This window comes from Orycteropus afer, unplaced genomic scaffold, assembly GCF_000298275.1.
Source record: "Orycteropus afer afer isolate SDZICR_OR568_19922 unplaced genomic scaffold, OryAfe1.0 scaffold00050, whole genome shotgun sequence".
NCBI classification, from domain to species: Eukaryota; Metazoa; Chordata; class Mammalia; order Tubulidentata; family Orycteropodidae; genus Orycteropus; species Orycteropus afer.
In genome coordinates this window covers 6236821-6260476 of record NW_006921637.1, presented here as the reverse complement: position 1 = coordinate 6260476, position 23656 = coordinate 6236821, and the positions used below count along the sequence as shown (strand labels likewise).

Genomic DNA, 23656 nt, shown 5'->3' with positions numbered 1-23656 from the left:
TTATCTTCTGTGTCTGTGTTAATTGGTTTCCCTTTTCTTTGTTGAAGAGGGTCTGTGCAATCCTTCTGCCTAGTCCGCCATCTTGCCCTGCCTCTAATTTTTTTTTTAAAGGAAAATAAATGGTACATGGTAAGCCATACATTATGGTAGCTACTTTTATTTTTAGTTCAATGATTATTTTAGCTTTCTAGAAATAATTATTATCAGTATCTACTACATCTACAGTGTATAAATAGACACAGTTATAAATATATTTATTATGAAATTCAGTTCAGAGCTCTAACTGAAACTTTTTGTTTTTTAGTTTTTATTGTAATTTGGGTGTAAGTTTACAGAGCAAATTCATTTTTCATACAGCAGTTCATACACATTTTGTTTAATGACATTGAGTGCAATTCCACACAATATAACAGCTCTCTTCCCACTTTCTCCTTGGTACTTCTTCCCTGTGTCCTTCCCTCCCAGGAATTCTTGCCCTCTAACTAAAACTTTTAAACTATAAAAGGAATCTAAATTTCTTATTCTAGCTTTTCTCATGATTACAATGTAAATAAAAGAACTCTTTGAGAAAATCTTAGCAAATGTAATTTCAAAATAAGGTGCTTAAATAGCTCACAAACATGATTTGGAGGAGCTATTAATTATGCTATCACAAGCTAAATGGCATTAGACCTCTTCTCTTTTCTGTTTTTTCACTCAAGACTTGTAGCCTCATGCCATAGATGGTCCCTATTTAAAGGGAAATAGATATCCCAAAGGTAACTGGAGTTGTTATTTTTCAAAAACACAGTTAGCTAAAGAGCATATTTTTAGAAGAATAACAATCACAAAAGTCACCTCATCTCCCCCCATGTTCAAGCATGCATGTCAAAAAATAGATAACTTCTCATTTTTATACTTGTGAAGGCGTAGTTATTTAGTTCTGAATTATACAAACTTGTTCTTCATTGTGCACTTGTGATCATTTTTGTAGTCACTATCAAGTATATGAAAGCATGATAAGGAAAGAGAGGAGAGATGAAATCTATCCATTCATCTCAGAAGGTGGTTTGTAAATGCTGCTTTCTCACACTAAACCAAAATACCAAACTTACTGACGTTGAGTCGATTCTGACTCATAGCAACCCCTCCTTGGGTTTTTATCTCTGTGGAAGTAGATTGCCCAGTCTTCCTTCCAAGGAGTGGCTGGTGGTTTTGAACTGTCAGCCTTCTGGTTAGCAGTCAAACACCTTAGGCACTATGCCACCAGAGCTTCTTTCTCACGGTAGCAATTAAGTATTGAACTTTTCCAGAATAGTGCAGGTAATAGAAAAAGCATTGGCTTTCAAGTCAGTCAGATCCAAGTTTGAATAATGATGTCATTGTTTATTAGGTGTATGACCTTGGATAAGTCATAAAACCTCATTGATCCTGAATTCCTTGATGTGTAATATTGTATACATAATACTTCTCTTGGAGATTGACAGAAGTCCTGTAAGGGAAAATCTGCTTAACTTTTCTTAATCCATCAAAGACAGTTGGATAAATACTGGCATGGAAACTTACGGCCTTTTTAGGGAAGTAAGAATAGTTTTGGGGAAGAGTTAGATGTGTTTGGAATGAGTGGTAGAACAGGGGTTTTGTGGGATAGAAGCAGGCCTTCAACAAGTGGAGAGCCAGTGAAAGTTTTTAGGGGATGATCTGCTAAAAGACAAGCATATACAAAGAAAAAGAAAAAAAAAAAAAAAAGAATATATATGTATATAAGCTTGGGATAATTTACTTTATGACTGTACTATCATAGATTGTCAGGAGATAGTGATAAATAAAATAATATTCTTAGACATTGCTTTGATGTAAATTATTTATCCATTATATTGGAAGCCTAGTTTTATAATCATTTGTTTAGTGAGTTTATTTAGGCCACTTTAATGAATTCCTCCAATTCATTAACATTAGAAAATATTTACTTGATTTACTTTTTCAGTCCAATGAGCTAACTCAGATATCAGTATGTCTGTCCTCAAACTTGCTGAGATACTTGAGGGGCTTTCAAAAAGTGGAAGCACCCCTGAGAGGCTGCGAGAACTATGGTGGTTTTATTCTAAAACCTAAAACTTAAATTTGTAAGACTGACCCCTAATCACTGTGAATTTAGTTATTTTTTAAAATTCTTTATCAAATACTGCTTCATCTTTTTGTTGGTGTTATATTATTTGTTATGTGCTGTCAAGCCGGACCTGACTCATAGTGACCCCTCCTTGGGTTTCTGAGGCAGTATCACTGTGGAAGTAGATTGTCCAACCTTCCTTCTGAGTTTGCTGGTGTTAGTTGGAGTTAATTCTGATTTGTGATGACGCTATGTGTAAAGCAGGTCGTCAAGCCTGTCTTCTGTGATACCTCTGAGTAGATTTGAACTGACAAACTTTTGGCTAGTTATAGAGTGCTTAACTGTTTGTGCTACTCAGGGATACCTTGCTTCACCTTAAAATGCTTTTAGTTATATAATGATAGTAATATAACAGGAGGAACAGTTAGCATTTATTTAGGCCTTACTAGGTGCTGGACACTGACCAAATTTTATTCTCATTTAATCCTCACAGCAACATTTTGAGGTAAGTATTTTAATTATTACCATTTTACAGATGAAACAGAAGCCACAGATTAATTGACTTGAATAAGGTCACTCAGCTTGGCAGACATTTGGGAATTTAATCTAGGACCTCTGATCCCAGAACTCGAGCTTTTGTCCTCTGGTGGTGCTGTAGTTAAGGCAATGGATTTTTTTTTTAACAGTTTATTTTTAAAAACTTTAAATATATAGATCTAAAAGAATTTTAAGTGAATACTTATATACCTGTTGTCTAGATTCTGCTGGAAACCTTCAATAAGATGCCACAATAGCCAAAGCATTGGACTCACACAGAGCAATAATTATGAAGATGGTGCAGGACTGGGCAATGTTTTGTTCTGTTATCCATAAGGTTGTTATGAGTTGGAACTGATTTGATGGCAAGACAATAAACTTTCTTTAGAGGGCAGTGGTGGGTCAGTGGAAGAACTCAAACTTTCTGTGTGGAAGACCCGAGTTTGATTCCCAACCAGAGGAGGCTTGTGTGCTGCTATGATGCTGAACAGGTTTTTAGCAGAGCTTCCAGACTAAGATGGATAAGAAGAATGCTCTGGTGACCTACTTCCAAAAATCAGCCGATGAAAACCCTATGGATAACAAAGTCTGATCCTGTTGCACATAAGTACAGCCATAAGTCAGGATGGATTTGATGGCCACCCGCAACAACAACAACAACTTGCAATCTAACCTTTATCTGTCTATCAAGCCATCTTAGTTTTTTGATAGAACAGTCTGTTGTTTTTTTTTTTTTAAGCCTCTGAGCTTTTCATTCAGATGCAGAGGTAATTTTGGGAACTACTTTTCAAAGAACCACATTTGTGGTTTCCATCTTATGAATTTTCTGGATTGACATATAAATTCTTCCAAGGCCTTAGTCAAGTAAACTGTCTGCTTATAATGTATAGTTGATCATAGAAGGTGCCAGGTGAGCCTATAGATGGCTCATTCTGGGCATGTGATTGTGGGAAAAGTAATCTCTTTAATCATCTGTCCCTCTGACACTGGGGACAAATAGTGTTATTGGGTGTTTTATTTATGCAGAGAGATCCAACTACATAGATCATAACAAATTATAGATAACATTGCAAAGAATGGAAATTCCAGAACACTTAATTGTGCTCATGAGAAACCTGTACATAGACCAAGAGGCACTTGTTCAAACAGAACAAAGGGAAACTGGATGGTTTAAAATCAGGGAAGGTGTTCCTCAGGGTTGCATTCTTTCACTATGCTTATTCAATCAAATAATCCCAGAAGTTATACTATATGAAGAGGAACAGAGCATGAAGACTGGAGGAAGACTTATTAACAGCAGATGACACAACCTTGCTGAAAGTGAATATGATTTGAGACACTTACTGATGAAGATCAAAAGCTACAGCATTCAGTATTGATGACATTGGAACATAAAGAAAGCAAAAAATGCTCACAATTGGGCCAATAAGCAATATGGCAATAAATGGAACAAAGATTGAAGTTGTCAGGCATTTAATTTTACTTGGATCCACAATCAACACCCATGGAAGCAGCAGTCAAGAAATCAGAGCACATATTGCACTGGGCAAATCTGCTGCAAAAGACTTCTTTAAGGTATTAAAGAGCAAAGATGTCACTTTGAAGGATAAGGTGTCCCTGATCCCTGCCATGGTATTTTCAGTGCCTTGTATGCATATGAAAGCTGAACAATGAGTAAGGAAGACTGCAGAAGAATTGATGGATTTGAATTATGGTGTTGGCAAAGAATACTGAAAATACTGTGGACTACCAGAAGAATGAACAAATCTGTTTTGGAAGAAGTACAGCTGGAATGCTCCTTAGAAGCAAGAATGGCCAAATTTCATCTCACGTACTTTTGTCACATTGTCAAAAGGGACCAGTCCATGGAGAAAGGATATTGTGCTTGGTAAAGTAGAAGGATCAATGAAAAAGGGAAAGATCTTCAATGAGATGGATTGGCACAGTGGCTACAGCTATGGGCTCAAGCATAGCAAAGATTGTGAGGATGGTGCAGGACTGGGCATCCATAGACAGTACATGAATAAAGAAGGTGTGGCTGTGTTCCAATAAAACTTTATTTACAAAACAGGCAATATTGCTGGATTTGGCCCATGGACTGTAGTTTGCCAACTTCTGGTATATATCAAAGTATTTAATAATAAACAGTAAGACAAAAAATATATAAGATGGCGAGTTTGCTCATTTTTATAATTTATGTAGAAACCCTTTAAGTGCTATAAAAGTTTCTGAATTTTTTTTAAGGGAACTCATTGATACCTAAAAGTATACTGAAACTCTTTATAACCTAAGAATATTATTATTATCAGTTCTAGAGAATATAGCTTCATTTAATCATATATTTATTCCTCTTGGTTGGGGGTAGAGATCTTTTTAATTTAGTGCCAAACTTGGTTAAGGCCAGCCAGCAATGAACAATCTTGAGCTTTGTTCTCTGCATAAGTGCTGAGGTCTGTGTGCTTTGGCATGTCTGCTTATAACTTGAGTTGATAAGCTGAGGGTCAAGGAGGAGGTGGAATGTACTAAATTCCTGTTGTTAGTGTTTCACAACCATGATTCATTATTAGTTGGTACAATGTTTTAAAAAACATTTGGGAAAAGAGCAAATCAAATGCCAATTAGAGAAATATTTTGATTCCATATTGAGTATTTGAACTTTTATTTGTGAAGATTTGGCTTAATGGGATTTTATGTGGCTTTATTTAAAGTTTTCTGTAATTCTTGAATCAAATATTATCAAATATGTTACCTTCTATTTATGAATATATTAATGTAGCATATTGTGGAAGAATTCAACCTTGACAAAGTATTAAGGTGATAACTAAAGGACAAGTATTGTATGATTCCACTTATATCTAGAATAGGCAAGTGTATAAAGACCAAAGTTTTCTGTGGTTAGAGGGAGAAATAGGGATCCATTGCCTAGGGGATATTGTTAAAGGTAATGGAAAAATTGGCGACGGATAATGGTGATGGTTGAACAACATTATAAACATAATGTCACTGAATTGTATATATGAAGTATGTTGAAGGAGCAAATGTTTTGTTAACATATATATTTACCACAGCTAAAAAGCAATGACTGATTTTGCCCCCCTCCAAATACAGAAGTAATATGAAAATGGAATTAGACTTCACATTATAATAAAATGTAAGGGATTTTATCATTAAAATTGAGTATTGTGTATGTCCAGTGGTTTTTGTTTTCATGTATGAGCAGTGTCAAAGTCTATTTTGGATGAGCACTTCCATATTTTCTTTATAGACATCTGTCCTCTTGTATTTAATAAGCTAAATCATTTATTCATACTGTAGTTTTCTATTATTATACACTGTGTGCCAGAGCTCTCCCAGTGTCTGGGTAATGAACAAAGCAGACACAAATTCCTGCCCTCTTGGAACTAACATTCTAATGGGTAAGACAGACATTCAACAAATAAATCAGTAAAATATGTAGTATGCTGGATAGTGATAACGCTTAATAGAAAAAATAAAGTTGAAAAGAATGGTGTACATTTTAGGTTGACCAGCTGACATTGTAGATAGTTTGGCTAAGGAAAACATTACTGAAAGGATGATTGTTTTAGGAAAACCTGAAGGAAGTGAAGGAGTGGGTCATCTGGGGAAGAATGGGAACAGAAATTACATAGTTCCTGAAGCAAGAGGCTAGTAAGACTGGAGAAGAAGGAAGGAGGGAGAGAAGAGTAGGCAATGAGGGAAGAAAGGGGTTGGGTCAAGCAGGGTTGGGTAGATCCTATAGGTCTTTGATTTTTACTATGACTCCAGAGGGTTTGGGAACAGAGGAGAGCTGTGATCTGGCTGACGTTTTGACAGGATTGCACTGGTGGCAGTTTTGAGAATAGACTCAAGGTGGCAGGGACAAGGGTGGGCGTATAAATTTGGAAATTATCAGCATATACCAAACCACTGAGCTCCATAGGCTATGATCCTTCCAAAGTAAATCCTCGGGCCTTTCTTCCCAGATGCCATTGGGTGGATTTGATCTGCAGCAGCTTAAATCATTTGAGCCAACCTAGAACTCCTCACCAGCATATACGAAAAACCAAACCCAATGCACTGAGTTGCTTCTGACTCATAGTGACTCTATAGGACAGAGTAGAACTACCCCACTGGGTTTCCAAGGCTGTATGTCTTTGCAAAACTAGACTGCCTCATCCTTCTCCCAAACTGCCCATCTTTCTCTCAAAGTGCCTGGTAGGTTCCAACTGTTGACCTTTTAGTTCTTTTAGTTAATAGCCAATGCCTTAACTACTGCACCATAAGCCCTGAGATGACTGAGATAATCTAGAGAGTGAGTGTTGATAGAAAAGACAGGAGGCCCAAGGACCGAAGTTCTCCAGCAATTAGAGGTCAGGTAGATAAGGAACCAGAAAAAGGAGCAATTAGAAAGTAATTAAAATTAATAAGCAATTAGAAAACCAAATGTGATACTCTGGACACCAGTGAAGAGTTTTGAAGAATGAGCAGCTGTTTCAAATGCCATTGATAAATCAGTATTTCAAATAACTGTTATATTGTTTTTAAAAGTCTTCATTTCTTAATTATGCAATTTTCTAATACTGTTTTAGGAGAGTGGAGGTGAGTTTCTATCATTAGGAGCTGACTCAGTATGAAAAAGCTTACAGTAATTCATCTTCTTAATACTCATTCTTCCTTTTATAGTATTAATTTATTCATGCATTAAGCCAATATTTATTAAACATATAAAAATGCTAGTTGCTATGCAGTTAAAAAAAAGATTAGTCACAAATACTATCTTCAAATTGCTTACAATTTAGTAAGAGAGAGAGGGCTATAGAAGATCTTAGGATAAAGCAGTAGTTAAGTGTCTTGGTAGTGGTACAAGTTAAGTATATTAGAAATAATAGAGAAGTTATACTTGAAGCTATGAGGGACGGCATTAAGGAAAAACCAAAAAAACCAAACCTGTTGCCGTCGAGTCTATTTCACCTCATAGCAACTCTTATCAGACAAAGTAGAACTGCCCCGAAGGACGGTTGGACAATCTACTTCCATAGTGATACCACCTCGGAAACCCAAGGAGGGGTCACTGTGAGTCGGGTCCGACTCAATGGCACATAACAACAACAACACAATCTTTCTGGAAGTAGGTTGCCACATCTCTCTCATGTAGTGGCTGGTGTGTTTAAACTACTGACTTTTTGGTTAGCAGACAATCACTTAACCATTGCTCCCCACCAGGGCTTCTGTAATTTGTAGACTCATAGAATATTGCAGCAGGACAAGATTGGTGCAGTTGCTTTTTTTTTTTTTTTTAAAACTTTTTATTGTGATTTGGGTGCAACTTTACAGAGCAAATTTGTTTTCCATTCAACAAATCATACACATTTTAATTCGTGACATTGATTACAGTCCTCACAATGTAATTGTGCTCTTCCTGTTCCTCCCTGTGTTTCCTGTTTCTATTCATCCTTCTTTCCTGATGTTTGTGTCTTCTGAGCTTTATCCCTGGGCAAATGCTGCCCTTTTGATCTCATGTGGTTGGTTGTTCTCAGGTATCTCCCTGGTGTTGCTGATTTTTTTTAATAGAAGAAGAAATTGAGATTGCAATTGTTAGCTGATTTGAACTGGTCTCATAGTTAATGTTGCAGTGGTACAGATTAGGAGCTATGTTTTCAGAGCCTCACCAGTGCTCCTTCCCAGTGCAGGAATGGTAGTTGGAATGAAAAGTATGGCTTTTAAAGAGGGTGGAAAAGAAGGCTTACCATACTGAAGGCACAAAGAGGTATGAAGACAGAAAAATACAGTGTTTTATTTTTTGAAAATGGGCTTTAGTACACAGAATTGGTTAGAACATAGGATTCATTTTGGAGAGTACAAGATGAACTGAAAAGATAATTTAGAATGAGATTGTGAAGGGACTTGAAGGCCAGTATAAATGTTTTTGTTCCACAAGTAGGTGAAAGCTGGGAGGAGCAGTATGGGGACAAAGTACTAGTAGGCAGGAATAGATGGAAAGAAATATGACCAATATTCTGTGCTATTCGATAAACTTAGAAAAGTTATCATTTATTTATTCCATGTGAATTATTACCTGCTTTCAAAGTTTAAATTCATAAAGAAATATTAAAATCTTGGACTGAGAGAAGTGGTATTTGTTAATATATTGTTTCCCATTGTTGTTTTTCTCAACTCTTTCTTTCTCTTTTTGGATAATATATTCCTAGTTAAAGATTAATTGAAACTAACCCATTTGACTCATTAAATGAAATTTGGACACAGCATTCCCATACATATTGAAAAAATGGATTAGACATATTCTAATGGCTTTCTAAAAAATATACATTATGTGCTATAATTCTGAAAATACCGATGTGAAACTTCAAAGCTGAGAAAATCAAGGGCCTCATGGTTGAATAAGTAGGCTAAGTACAAGGTTGTAAAGGCCAATTGTTAAAGAATGGAGCTAACAAGGGTCAAAAATCTTCACTTAAGTTTCACAAAAGGGTGCTCAAACACTTGTTGCTAAGTTACTTGCAAGAATTTACCATTTCTGTGGCTGAAAATGATTATTTGATTGAATTGTACGTGACAATTTCTGGTGGATAGCTAACATGCTATAGTTCTTCCCGTACGGCAGACAGGAAGCGGAAGTTGGCTGCCACCCTGATGTCCCTAGGTTGAAACTTGGCAGCATGCCTAATTATACCACCTGTAGTGAGACAGGCTATTTTTGGTTTCGGTCACATTGCCCAAAAGATAAGGAATTTCAGGAATTCTGCTGAACACTTCTGAAATAGAATCCAAAACAATGGGCCTTTCATGGAACTCTCAACGTTTGACATTCAGGTTATTATTTTAACTTGTTTTCTTTTAGTTCAACGTGTCAAGGTTTTTAGTTCCTATGGAAACTCTGGACCTGGGGAAAGAGAAGAAGTATTCTAACACTCTGTCTCTACAAAGTTTGTTAGTATTGCATCCTATTATAACTTTTTTTATATGGAGATGAAATTTATTTTAAATATTTAATTCAGTTTAGATCTGCCTTTATTCACCCTTTCCTTCTTTATTTTTTAAATAATGTTTTATTGTGTTTTAGGTGAAAGTTTACATAGCAAATTCTCTCACTGCCATTGAGTCAGTTCCCACTCATAGTGACCACCTTTGGGTTTCCAAGGTGGTAGGTAAATCTTTATGGAAGTAGATTGCCCTATCTTCCTTCTGTGGAGTGGCGGGTGTACCACCAGCCTTCTGGTTAGCAGTCAAATGCGTTAGGCACTGTGCCACCAGAGCTCCTTTTACATAGCAAATTAGGTTCCCATTTAACTATTTTTAAGGAGCTCTGGTGGCGTAGTGGGTAAGATGGCTGCTAACTGGAAGGTCAGCAATTCAAATCCACCAGCTGCTCTTTAGGAAGAAGATGAGGCAATCTACTGCCATAAAGATTTACAGCTTTGGGAAACCAATAGGGGTCACTATGAGTCAGAATGTAATCCATGGCTGTGGTTTTTTTTTTTTTCCCAACAATTTTTATACAAATTGGTTTGTTTCTTGATTACAGTGTGTCAGCATTCTCCTGATTTTCATTCTGTTTGTTCTGTTTCCATTGATCTAGCTTACCTTTCCCTCCCTGCCTTCTTACCTTTGCTTTTCAGTAAATGTTGACCATTTGGTCTTATACAGTTGGTTCTTTAAGGTGGGAGCTCTGGTGGTGTAGTGCTTAAAGCATTTGACTGCTAACCAGAAGGCTGGCAATGCAAACCCACCAGCCACTCCATGGGACGAAGGTTGGGTAATCTATTTCCATAGTGATACTGCCTCAGAAACCCAGGGAGGCATTGCTATGAGTTGGATCCAACTTGACAACAGTGCATTTTCATTCAATTTGTTCTGTTTCCATTGATCTAGCTTCCCTTCCCCTCCCTGCCTTCTCACCTTTGCTGTTGAGTAAATGTTGACCATTTGGACTTATACAGTTGGTTGTTTAAGGTAGAAAAATTTATTTTATAATATTATAAAATAACATACTATTTATTTTGTGTGACAATTTATTATTTGGCTAAAAGGTGACCTTCAGAAATAGCTTCAGTTCCACATTCGAAAGTTATCTTAGCGTGATAATCTTGAGGGTTCTTCTGGTGTCTCTGGGTCTAGTAGGTCTGACCTTTTTCTTAGGAATTTGAGTTTTGTTCTACATCTTTCTTCCATTCTATCCAGGTTTTTCTTTGTATCCCTGGTCAGAACAGTTGGTTGTCATAGTCAGGCACCATCTAATTCTTCGGGTCGCAGGTTAGAAGCTGTGGTTCATGTGGGCTGTCGGTCCTGTGGATTAGTTTCTACTTTGAGTTTCTGATTTCCTTTATTATCTTGTGTTCCATATGAGTAGAGACTACTTTTTCTTTCCTTCATTCTCTTTTGTTCCTTATGAGTAGAGACCAGTACTTGTATCATAGAAGGCTGTTTGCTAGCTTTTAAGACTCCAGACAGTACTCACCCAACTAGGATGTAGAACATTATCTTTGTGAACTATCTTCTGCCAGTTGACTAAGTTGTCCCCTGAGACTATGGTCCCAAGCCTTTTAATAAATCCTGCGAGTTATTTGGGTATGTCTAGAAAAGCCTAGGGATGTTAGGGTTTACGTGGTGTTTGTGGTATGGGTCTGTGGATATGGAATGATTTTAATGCATGTTTTAATAGTACCTGTTTGGATGCCTTCATATTTGGATATTTTTAAGAAAGATGAGATAATAATGTATGTAAAAATGCTTTGGAAAAGAAAGTTTTCTAAAATTGCAACCATTTTGATCATTAGTTTGGGCCTTTTTAGTGGAAAGAATAGCTAAGTTTACAAGTGAAATTAGTAGTATTAAAAGGAAAAAATATATACCTAAACAAGTAAGTAAACAATGTACCAGGTTTTGTTTCTGTGGTTTATGTATGGGATTTTAAAAATTGGAGATCTAATATTAATATTATTAATACTAATAGATACTTATTTTTCTTGATATTTGTGAGAAGAAAGGACTGAGAAATAAATATGCTGTTAGTTGACATTAAAGGAGGGAAAATACAAACATTAATCTTGTAAGCAAGTCACAATGAAAATTCTGGTTGTTTTGCCCCCTCCTCCTCCTTTTTTTTTTTTTTTTTAATATTTATATAACTGATAGCTTATGGGTCATTCAAAAGAAGTTAGAGAGATAGTTATACAGAGTGGATATGAAACCTAGCTCTATATTTGTAACCCTATGATCTTGGATAGAATTTCTAAGCTGTAAAATAGAGATTATAATTCCTTTGTCATAAAATAGTGTGAGGATCAAATGAGATATTAATTGTGTAGAAAATAACTATATATAGCAGATCAGTAAATGGTAGGCAATATTCTTGTTATTGAACTGATGATAATTATCATTAATAAAAATATTCCATATTTCATTGGCCTTTGTGATATTTAAGATTCTGTGATATGGGTGAAGATAGGAAGATATAGAATACAGTTTCTGGGAGTAAGTAGCTTGTGCATAATTTGGGGAGATAAATCTTCGATAAAAAGACAGCTGACAAAACAATATAATATATGGGCAATAAATGATGATAAAGCAGTCACTGTTTTGTGAGTTACTCAAGAAGGTTTTACTAAAGAAGCTGGACCTTGAAAATAGGGTACTGAGAATAAGATGTACTGAGAGTAAGAAACGTTATTCCAAATGAAAATGAGTCTCTTATCTCCTTCCCCTCTACCTACCACTCCTTCACTGCCTTCGTTTCTCCGTCCCTCCGTATATGGTATAAAATGGGGATTAAAAGTAGGAAAAGATGGTATAATTTTGTCCTGGTTACTTACCAGCTGTTGAGCTATGGGCTTATAACCACCCTAAACATGATTCCTCATCTATGTAATGGATATACAAATAGTATAGAGGGCCTTTGCTTTCTAGGTCTCAAAGTGACAAGATGCTATACCACAAAAATTTATTCAGTATTGATTGTTTGTATAAATCCCCCCTCAAATATCTCACCATATTTAAACCTAGTGTTGGTTCCATTAACTCTTTGTCTTTTATGACTATCTAATATTGTAAACATTTGGCAATACACTGCAAATCAAATGTAAGTCCATTGCAAAGTGAAATTTAGAACTTTGCAAAAGGATACGGGATTTCCTGAAATGATATTGAAGACTTGCTAGAAACACTTTAAACCCTTTGATAAAGGTATATGTGTGTGTAAAATATTTACAAAATGCTTACTAGGTCTCAGGACAGTTCTAGCACGTTACATATATTCATTGACTCCTTTCTCCCACCTTATGAAATAGGTGCTAGTAGTCCAAACCAAAGAAGTGTGTCCTTGGGGCACATACTCTTCATCATTCTGGCTGTACTGCTTCTGATTAGATCAGTTGAGAAAGAAGTAGTGACAGGAAATCCAAGGGAGGAGAATGGGCACCTCAAAAGAGAGATTTCCAAAGGATAAAGAACACTCTTCTGAAAAATTAATAAAAGCTGTCAACTAAGAAGTGTAAATAGTGGTGAAGACCATGGGTTCTAGAGACAGACTGCTTTAGCTTCACCATCTTTTCAGCAGTGTGTCCTTCGACAGGTTAATCAGCATCTCTAGCTTCTTTATTTATAAAGTGGAGGTAATAGTATTTATCTAAAGCATTGTTGTGTGGGTTGTATGATTAAAATAATCATAAAAGTACTTAACATAGAATGTACTCGGGAAAGGTTAATTATTTTTATTACTAACATTTGAAAAAAATAGCTCTTTTTATGATCTTGTTGGAAAAATTAAGCATGAAAACTGTCACGTCCAATTTTGTTGGATAATTTATTCTATAAAAACCTCCAACCTGTTTCATTTTTTTTCCTTCTAAAGTTAGTACATAGATGCAATTATGATAAAAATATATTTTAAGAAAACTTGAGAAAAGAACTATATGGTGCCCAGCTACCACTACTGACCATTCTAAAAGGGATCAAAATAGAAGTTCCTGGATAGAGTGGGAGAAAAATGTGGAACAAAACTCAAAATCATAAAAAAGACCAGGCTTACTGGTTAAATAGAGACTGGTGGAATCCCTGAGACTATGGCCCTTAGTCACCCTTCAATCCTGAAATTGAACTTACCCCCCCCACCCCAACCACTACCACAGTGGTTCAACTTTGACCCAGACAGTAAGTGAACGGTAATATGAGGGAGATATGCACTCCTAGGAACAATCAACCATGGGAGATAAAAAGGGCAGCGTTTGTCCAGAGACAAAGCTTAGAAGGTAGAAAGGGACAGACAGGATAAAAGGACAGATACAAATGGCGAACACGGGGAGGAAGTGAGAAGAGTCCTGTTATATTATGGGACTTGCAGCTAATGTCGTGAAATAAGATAAGTATAAATTGTTGAATGGAAAACTAACTTGCTCTGTAAACTTTCAACCAAATTGCAATAAAAGTTAAAACAAAAACATGAAATAAACTTATTTTCATGATTTTTAATTATAGTTTTCAAAATAAAACCTGAATAGCAATTTCTTCATACATATGCTCTAAACATACAAATGAAAAACAGTTGCAGTGTCAATTCCAACTCATGGTGATCCCATGTATGTCAGTAGAACAGTGTTCTATGGGGTTTCCAATGGCTGATTTTTGGAAATAGATCACCAGGCCATTCTTCCATGGTGTGTCTGGTTGGACTCGAACTTCTAACCGTTCACTTAGCAGCTGAGCCCATTAACCATTTGCACTACTAGGAACTTCCCCTACCACACACACACATCTATTTACTCTGAAGATTTTGTTCTTTCCCCCTAATTTTATTGTGTTATATATAATACGTGTAACAGAAAGTTTGCCATTTTAGCCATTTTAAGTGCACAGTTCAGTGGCATTAATTATTTTCACCATGTTGTGTTATCATCGCCACTATGCACTTCCAAAAGTTTTACATAACCCTAACTAGTAATTCCCATTCCTTTCTCATACCAGCCTGTGGTAGCCACTAGTAAACTTTGATCTTTGTGCGTTTGCCTGTTCTAAATGTTTCATATAAGTAGGTCCATTTGTTGTTGACTTATCTCAGTCAGCATAGTGTTTTCAAGTTCAGCCATGTTGTGACATGCATCAGAACTTAATTTCTTTTTATGGCAGAGTAATACTCCATTGTATATATGTACCACATTTTATTTACCTATTCATCTGTTGTTGGTTATTTGAGTTGTCTCCACTCTTTGGCTACTGTGAATACTGCTGCAATGAATATTGGCATGCAAGCATCTTTTCAATCTCTGCGTTCAGGTCTTTTAGGTGTAGGAGTGGAATTGCTGGGTCATATGGTAGTTTTATTTTTAACTTTTTGAAGAACTACCAAACTGTTTTCCATAGCGGCCTCATCATTTTGCATTCCCTCCAGCAGTGGATGAAGGTTGCAGTTACTGTGCATCCTTACCAACATTTGTTGTAAGGAAAAGATTTTTCTGATAATAGCTAAGGAGGGGGGAGAGGAGATTAACTCTTTGTGGTCTTGAGTTGCATTTCCTTAATAACTAATGACATTGAGCATCTTTTAGTGTGCTTATTTGTATCTCTTTGGAGAAATGTCTATTCAAGTCCTCTGAAATATTTGTTACTGTTCATGTGGATCACTTTGTCACTTTCTTTTTTCAGTATTAATTATCCTCTATAATGAAGACTAAGAATAAAACAATGCATGTAAAGTGCAAGGCATAGAGTGAACACTGAGTACTTTTTAGAATGTCTTTTGTTCACTTTTTGTTATTATTTCTGTTGGGTGGGAATGACATAAGCAAAGTATAGATATAAGAATATACAAAGTCTGTTCAGGATTTGTTCCTTTTTTTTTTTTTATAAACATTAAGCACCTACTCTGAATTAGACTGGACACAGAATAGATACGTGAATGTGAATTGAATATATCTCTCCCCATCTTCCTCCTCTCTCCCAATTAGCTGACTAACATACTCATACACACATTTGCATACACTCATTTATTCAGTCTAAGAGCTAACTGTCTAATGGAGGAGTCAGATATAAACAAATAATTACAGTATACTGAGCTCTGGTGGCACAGTGCCTGAGGCATTTGACTGCTGACCAGAAGATTGGGGATTCAAACCCACGAGCTGTTTCACGGAAGAAAGATGGGGCAATCTACTTCCATAAAGGTTTGCCACCTTGGAAAACCAATGGGGATCACTGAATTAGAATAGACTCAAGGTGGGTTTTGTTTTGTTTTTTTGATAATTTATAAATGCTGTAATGGAAACATAAAAAAGGTTTATATGACTCTAGAGGAAGGAAATAGGAGCTCTGGTAGCATAGTGGCTAAGACACTTGCCTGCTAACCAGACGGCTGGCGGTTCAAACCCACCAGCCACTCCTCGGAAGGAAGGTTGGGCAATCCTACTTCCGTAGTGATACTGCCTCGGAAACCCAAGGAGGGGTCGCTATGAGTCGGGGCCGACTCGACGGCACCTAACAACAACAACAACAACAAGAGGAAGGAATAATTTTATTTAGTGGATTTGAAAGGTTTCACTGAGAAGATAACATTTAAGCTGGATGATAAACCAGTCTGGTTTCAGCAGAGGAAGCTCACCTGTTGGGGAATGAGGTATAATTTGGAAGTGTAGGTCACTGTGCAAATATAGAGGCTCATGATTACCCAAGCATGTTGTTGTTATGGGCTGTTGAGTCAGACCCGATTCATAGTGACCCCTCCTTGGGTTTCTGAGGTGGTATCACTGCGGAAGTAGATTGCCCAACCTTCCTTCCGAGGAGTGGCTGGTGGGTTTGAACTGCCAGCCTTCTGGTTAGCAGTCAAGTGCCTTAAGACACTATGCTACCAAGTGTAGTAGTGTGTGTATTAGCCCTGAGTCATGGGGCTATGGAAAGTTTTTTTTTTTCTTTTCAAATTTATTGACATAATTTACATACAGTAAAATTCATCCCTGAAGCTTGATGTTTTTACAAATGTATATAGTTCTGTAACTACCACCTCAATCAAGTTACAGAATTTCCATCACCCCAAAAATTTCCCTTTGCCCTCAGCCCTTCCCCTCAGCCCCTGGCAATCAGCAATCTATTAATCTGATTTCTGTTCCTTTTCCAGAAGGTCATATGTAGTTAAAATATGTTGCCTTTTATGTCCGGGTTCTTTCACATAGTGCAGCATTTTTTAAGTTCATCCATGTCGTTGTATATATCAGTTGTTTGTTCATGGGCAGTTTTTTTCATGTAGTGCAGCATTTTTTAAGTTCATCCATGTCATTGCATATATCGATTGTTTGTTCATGGACAGTTTTTGTTTTTTAAAGAGTTAAATCACGCTTTAGGAAGGTTAATCTGTGATGATTAATGTAGTGGTGATATATAAAACAGATTAGAGAGGAAGAGTGGCCACATCAGACCTGTTTGAACGATTGTAATTCAGGTGTGAGGTGATGAGGGCCAGAAGTGATGTAGGGGCAGAGGAATGGAGAAGAGGGTATTCACAGAAAGTTCTGTTTAAGTGTGAAGTACCTGATGGCACAAATGGTTAAGACCTCAGCTATTGACCAAAGGTTGAAGTCTCAAGTTCACCCAGAGGCATCTAGGAAGAAAGCCCTGGCTATACTTCCAAAAGGTCACAACTTTGAAATTTCTATGGAGCACAGTTCTGCTTTGACACACACGAGTCAGAATCAAATTGTCAGCAACTGGTTTGTTTGTTGTGTTGCTTCCATTTAAATAGAGTAGTAGAGCTAGAAATTGGAGTTCATTGGACTATAATGTTTTAAGGAGTGAATGGAGAGATAAGTTAGAAAAATACAGTAGATTTAACCCATTCACTTGAGAGTTTTTGTAGCAAGTATGAGGAGGAATGTGGAAGAGGTAGATGCATTAGAGCTTCATGGAAATCTAGATAGCATTTCTGTGTGGTTATAAGCAGAGTAAAATAAACCAGAGGAGAGAGAGGACCTCGAGATTACTGGAGAAGGGCAGAGAAAAAGTACAAGGGGCAGGGAGGAGAAGGAAGCTAGTTGTAGGTGAGGAATATTGAGAAGCACATTTATTTTACCTAAAGGCCTACATGAGAATTCAAGGATGACTCTGACAAGGGGCCCCACACCTGAAAGTTGCTCTTGTACTTTTTGTACTTTGTCAGGGGGTTCTCGAAACCAGTGACTGGATGTTTTGTCTAATTTTTTTTTCCCCTGTTTTAAAGTTCACCAAAGTTATCTCATGTTATCTTCATGTGTTAAAATTTCTATAAGCATTTTGTAAATTTAAGATGATGTTTGGTAACAATGAGTTGTAGTAATGTATCATTTGTTTGTAGTATTTTCAATATATTCAGTGGAAAAATCTCTACACTTAGGTCATGAACAAGTTTCTTGGAAGAAAACAATATATTATTCTCATATCAGGTAAATTTTCCCAGACTTCTAAGATGACCTATGACAGAAACACTTCTGTGTAACCTGGATTATGCCTATGGATTTTTTTTTAAAAGCTTGTAACTTCAGGCACAAATGATCCACTCACTAAATGTAAGGAAATTGAAAGTTATGATAGATGCTTGTTAAATAAAATGAAATTGTAAAAGACAATTCAGTCTTATTCACTGTGCCATCTATACTGACAGTTGTGTTTTAAATGCAGAAAAGAAAAACATGACTGAGATATTATTGGGATGTTAGCGTAATGTAATCCCACCTTGGTTTTTTCTTTAGTTTTGCTACTTGAGAAGATAGAGCATGATGATGACATCTGCAATAAAACACTGAAGATTACAGATTTCGGGCTTGCAAGGGAGTGGCACAGGACAACCAAAATGAGTGCTGCAGGCACATATGCGTGGATGGCACCCGAAGTCATCAAGTCCTCTTTGTTTTCTAAAGGAAGTGATATCTGGAGGTAAGTACCACGTGCTTTGCTTTTGCAAATATTTTGTTGAACCTTGGTTGCTCTGTTTCACTTAATGAATTCCAAAGTACAGTTGACCCTTGACCTCTAACAGAGGGTTCGGGGTGCCAACACGCCACATAGTCAAAAGCCCTTGTGTACCTTTTGATTCAACAAAAACTTAATTACTAATAGCCTACTGTTGACTGGAAGCCTTACTGATAACATAAATAGTAAATTAACACAGTTCTTAACCATTATTAGATTTTCACACAAAAATACACACACACACACCCCCACAATAGGTAAGTTTATTAACTATACGGCATGATGATTATTTACTGTCTATAAGTAAATCATCATAAAGATCTTCATCTTCATGTTTAATAGCCCAAGGAAGAAGAGGGATTGGTCATGCAGTCTTAGGTGGTAGAGGCAGAAGAGGTGGACAGGGAGGCAGGAAAGGCAGGCAAACTCAGTGTAACTTTACAGAAATACATTGTAATTTCTGTTTGACTTTTTTTTTTCCCCCAGTTTCTCTAAAAATGTTTCTGTATAGTATCAATCCTTCTTCTACCACTTGCTTTAGTTTCAGCACCCACATCATAGAAAGGTCCATGTCATGTTGTTGTTGTTATATGCTGTCATATTGCACCCAACACTTAGCGACCTCTCCTTGGGTTTCCGGGGTAGTATCACTGCATAAGTGGATTGCCCAATCTTCCTTCTGAGGAGTGACTGGTGGGTTTGAACTGCCAGCCTTCTGGTTAGCAGTCAAGTGACTTAGGCACTATGCTACTAGAGCTCCTGGTCCATGTCATAAGAGAAGTCAAAAGCAGTCTTGAATACTTGGAACTTGTAGTTAAGTTTGTGTGTCAACTTGACTGGGCCTGGTTGAGTGGCTGGGCAGCTGGATGTACTATTCCCCATGATGAGACTGGTAATCAATTCCATGGTGGAAACTACTGTGAGCAGCTGAATAGCTGCCTTAGGGCTGTGGTCTGCTTCCAGTATATAAGGAGAAGCCTTGGGGAACGGTCTCTAGCTTATGGCACACGTGAACCCTGCGTGTAGCCGTGTCATTGTTCGGCAGCCTTACATGCTCTGCCAATCTTGGGACTTTCAATGGATTTGAATTAATGGCCTGCCATGTGGTTTGGTAACATTGGGATGGTGCCTTTTCACTGGTCAACCTTGGGCTTCTCAGCTTCAGCAGCCAGCCGCTGTCTGAGTGAAGAAAAGCCTCTAGCTTCAGTGGGTCAGGAGCAGGAGGCAGAGCTGAAGCCCAAGGTTGAGGGGCTTTCACACAGCCCCTAGAGCCTGGAACTTTGAACTTGGACTTAAAGCCTCCAAACTGTGAAAGAATAAACTCCTGTTGTTCAAGCATCCCATTTATGGTATATTCATGTCAGAGCGGCACTAGGTAACCAAAACAGAACCCTTCTGCCAGATTGTCTGATGTCAGTTTGTTTTCTGGCATTGCTTCTTCTATGTCTTCTTCCTTGTCATCTGGCACTGGTTTGGAAGCACGCATCTTCATCAAGTCATCTTTCATTAATTCCTCTGGTGTGGTGTCTGTTAGCTCTGGAATTCCTTCAAGATCTGTATCTTGAAAGAAAAGTATTCATATAAGTGGTCTTGCACAGTTCAAGCCCGTGTTCTTCAAGGGTCACCCGTACTCAGTAGTTTTGAGCATAGTCCTGTTTGAAGAAGGTTTTTTTTTTTTAAAAAGGTTTTGATCAGGATTGTAGCAGATAACTTGAGGTCTTCCTTGCCATATGACTTCCATTTGATAGGAGAACGTTCCTGTTATGTAATGTGTTAGAGTGGGTTCTCTAGAGAAACAAAACCAGTAAAGCTTACATATAGAGAAAAAGAGAAATTTATCTTAGGAAAATGTCTCATACACTTATAGAAGCTGGCAAGTCCAAAGTTCTTGGATAAAACATCAAGCTGGGGGCTTTTCCCGACACTTGCAGCTGCAGGGGCTGAGGAGCTCAAGGTTGGCAGGTAGTACACCAGCTGTTGACTCCAATGAATGATGAATCCAAGATCTCCAGGCTGAATGGTGGATTGTTCACTCATGGACAGTTGTAGGTAGCACAACAGAATCCTGATCCACAAAGGAATGACTCTTTGCCCAGGATGTCCACAGATATGCTGGAAGCAGGCCACACCCCTAGTGAAACTCCCTTTCAACAGATTACCTGCTCAAAACATAACCATCTGATCCCATCATGGGAATAACCACACAAAAATTGCTTGAACCACACAGAATTGTGGTCCAGCCAGGTTGACACACAGCTCCAACTATCACAGTCCACCCCTTGTCAACTTGGCAGTTGTACACATCTTCTTAACCATATATAATCTCTACATAAGGAAAATTATAAAGTCATATTTGCACCTAACATGATACACTAACACACGTACAACCAAAATGCATTAACCTTATTTGCATTTCACAATTCATAACAGAAGGAAACAAAAATATCTGATGCACATATCCAATGAAGAAATGTAACAATCACAGTCTTTGTTTCTGCAGCTGGTCACGTCGTCATAGTGATATTCAGAACTACCTTCTTCCACCACCCATCCTGTATTTCCCTTGCCTTCAGCAAGCACCTCAGCTGGTCGTGGTTCTTTGCCTGGTGAGGTGACCCAAACCTTCATTCCTGAAGGGTCTGGGCCATTAGCAGTCATATCAAAATTGGGTTGCTGTAATTTTCCATTGACTTTAATCACAAGGCATGATAGTACTAAGAGGCATCCTAAAGAATCTCCTGTATTCCAGACATATTCTTCTTTACCTCCATTATGTAATGTCAATCCAATTTCCCCTTGGTAATCAGGATCTGTCACACCAGATAGTACAATAATGCCCTTCTTTGTCTTTTGGTCCAGAAACATGAGAAAGCCAAAATGGCCGGGTGACATTCTTAATTTCCAGTTCAATGCAATCAGTATTGTGTCTCCAGGGGGGAGTGTTCCTCCCTTTGGGACTAAGATCTCCAGATCCACAGAGCATAGGGTAGTAGGGACAGGAATCAAACATTTTTTGAGTGGTTCACTAGGGGTAATAGTGAGTGATACCATTCCCGTTTCCACCCCTTGGTTCCTGGACCTGTGAATCCTGGCTATTGCAGAAATAGAACCATATATTGGATGCTGGTTTAGAGCATATACAGCCTCCTGGAGAACATTGCCCCAACCCTTCAAGGTATTGCCACCTAGCTGGCACCCTAATTGTGTTTTTAGTAGGCCATTGCATTGTTCTATCAAGCCAGCTGCTTCAGGATGATGGAGAACATTCTAAGACTAGTGAATTCCATGAACATAGGCCCATTGCCGCACTTCATTTGCTGTGAAGTGAGTCCCTTGATCTGAAGCAATGCTGTGTGGGATACCATGACAGTGGATAAGGCATTCTGTAAGTTCACGGATGGTAGTTTTGGCAGAAGCATTGCATGCAGGGAAGTTGAATCCATATCCAGAATAAGTATCTATTCCAGTAAGAACAAAACTCTGTCCTTCCCATGGTGGAAGTGGTCCAATGTAATCAACCTGCCACCACGTTGCTGGCTGATCAACCCGCGGAATGGTTCCATATTGCAGACTCAGTGTTGGTCTCTGCTGCTGGCAGATTGGGCACTCAGCAGTGGCAGTAGCCAAATCAGCCTTGGGAAGTGAGAGTCCATGTTGTTGAGCCAATGCATAACCTCCATCCCTGCCACCATAACCACTTTGTTTGTGAGCCCATTGAGCAATGACAGGAGTAGCTGGGGAAAAAGGACGCCTGGTTTCCACTGAGTGTGTCATCCTATCCACCTGATTGTTAAAGTCCTCTGCCGAAGTCACCTTTGGTGGACATTCACATGAGACACAAATACTTTTATTTCTTTGGCCCATCCAGAGAGATCGATCCACATACATCCTTATCACCAGTCTTCCAATCATGCTCCTTCTAAGTCCCAGACCATAAGCCATTAGCCACAGCCCATGAATCTGTATATAATTGCACATCTGGCCATTTCTTATTCCATGCAAAGTGAACAGCCATATGCATGGCTCAAAGTTCTGCCCATTGGGAGAATTTCCCTTCACCACTGTCTTTTAAGGAAGTCCCAGAAAGGGGCTGCAGTGCCACTGCTCTCCACTTTCGAGCGGTGCCTACATATTGCACAGAACCATCTGTAAACCAGGCACAAGTTTTCCCTTCCTCAGTCAACTGATCATAAGGAACTCCCCATGAGGCCATACATACAGCCTGGGAGAGGGAAGGTACTATGACTGAAGTGGAGACCACAGGCATTTGGGCCACTTCCTCATGCAACTTACTTGTGCCTTCAGGTCCTGCTCGAGCCTGATATCTGATATACCACTTCCATTTAATGATGGAGTGCTGCTGTGCATGTCCAACTTTATGACTCTGTAGGTCAGACAACACCAGTTCATGATGGGCAGCTCAGGCCTCATGGTGACTTGGTGGCCCATGGTTAGGCATTCAGTCTCTACTAAAGCCCAATAACAAGCTAAAAGCTGTTTCTCCAAAGGAGAGTAGTGATCTGCAGAGGATGACAGGGCTTTGCTCCAAAACCCCAAGGGTCTGTGTTGCAATTCACCAATAGGGCCCTACCAGAGACTCAAAAAACATCTCTATCTTCTACAGACACTTCAAGCACCATTGGATCAGTTGGATCATATGGCCCAAGTGTCAGAGCAGCCTGCATAGCATCCTGAACATGTTGCAGAGCCTTCTGTTGTTCTGGGCCCCACTCAAAACTAGCAGCCTTCAGAGTCACTTGATAAATAGGCTGCAGCAGCACACCCAAATGAGGGATATGTTGCCTCCAAAATCCAAAGAGGCCCAGCAGACATTGTGCCTCCTTTTTAGTTGTGGGGGAAGCCAGATACAATAACTTATCATTCACTTTAGTAGGAATATCTTGACATGTCCCACACCATTGGACCCCTAGAAATTTCACTGAGGTGGAAGGTGCCTGAATTTTTGTTGGGTTAATTTCCCATCCTCTAGCACATATATGTCTCACCCATAAGTCTAGAGTCATTGATACTTCTTCCTTACTAGGTCCAATCAGCATAATGTCATCAATATAATGGACCAGTGTGATG

At 38.2% G+C, this 23656-nt stretch overlaps 1 protein-coding gene across 1 annotated transcript in view; it reads left to right on the top strand.

Annotated features, from left to right (window-relative positions):
- Nucleotides 1-23656, top strand: part of MAP3K21 (mitogen-activated protein kinase kinase kinase 21) — a 142313-nt gene that overhangs the window by 16175 nt on the left and 102482 nt on the right. Inside the window, exon 2 of the mRNA XM_007938480.2 lies at nucleotides 18349-18532. Within this exon, the coding sequence (XP_007936671.2) occupies nucleotides 18349-18532 (184 nt within the window). The remainder of the gene's footprint in view (nucleotides 1-18348; nucleotides 18533-23656) is intronic.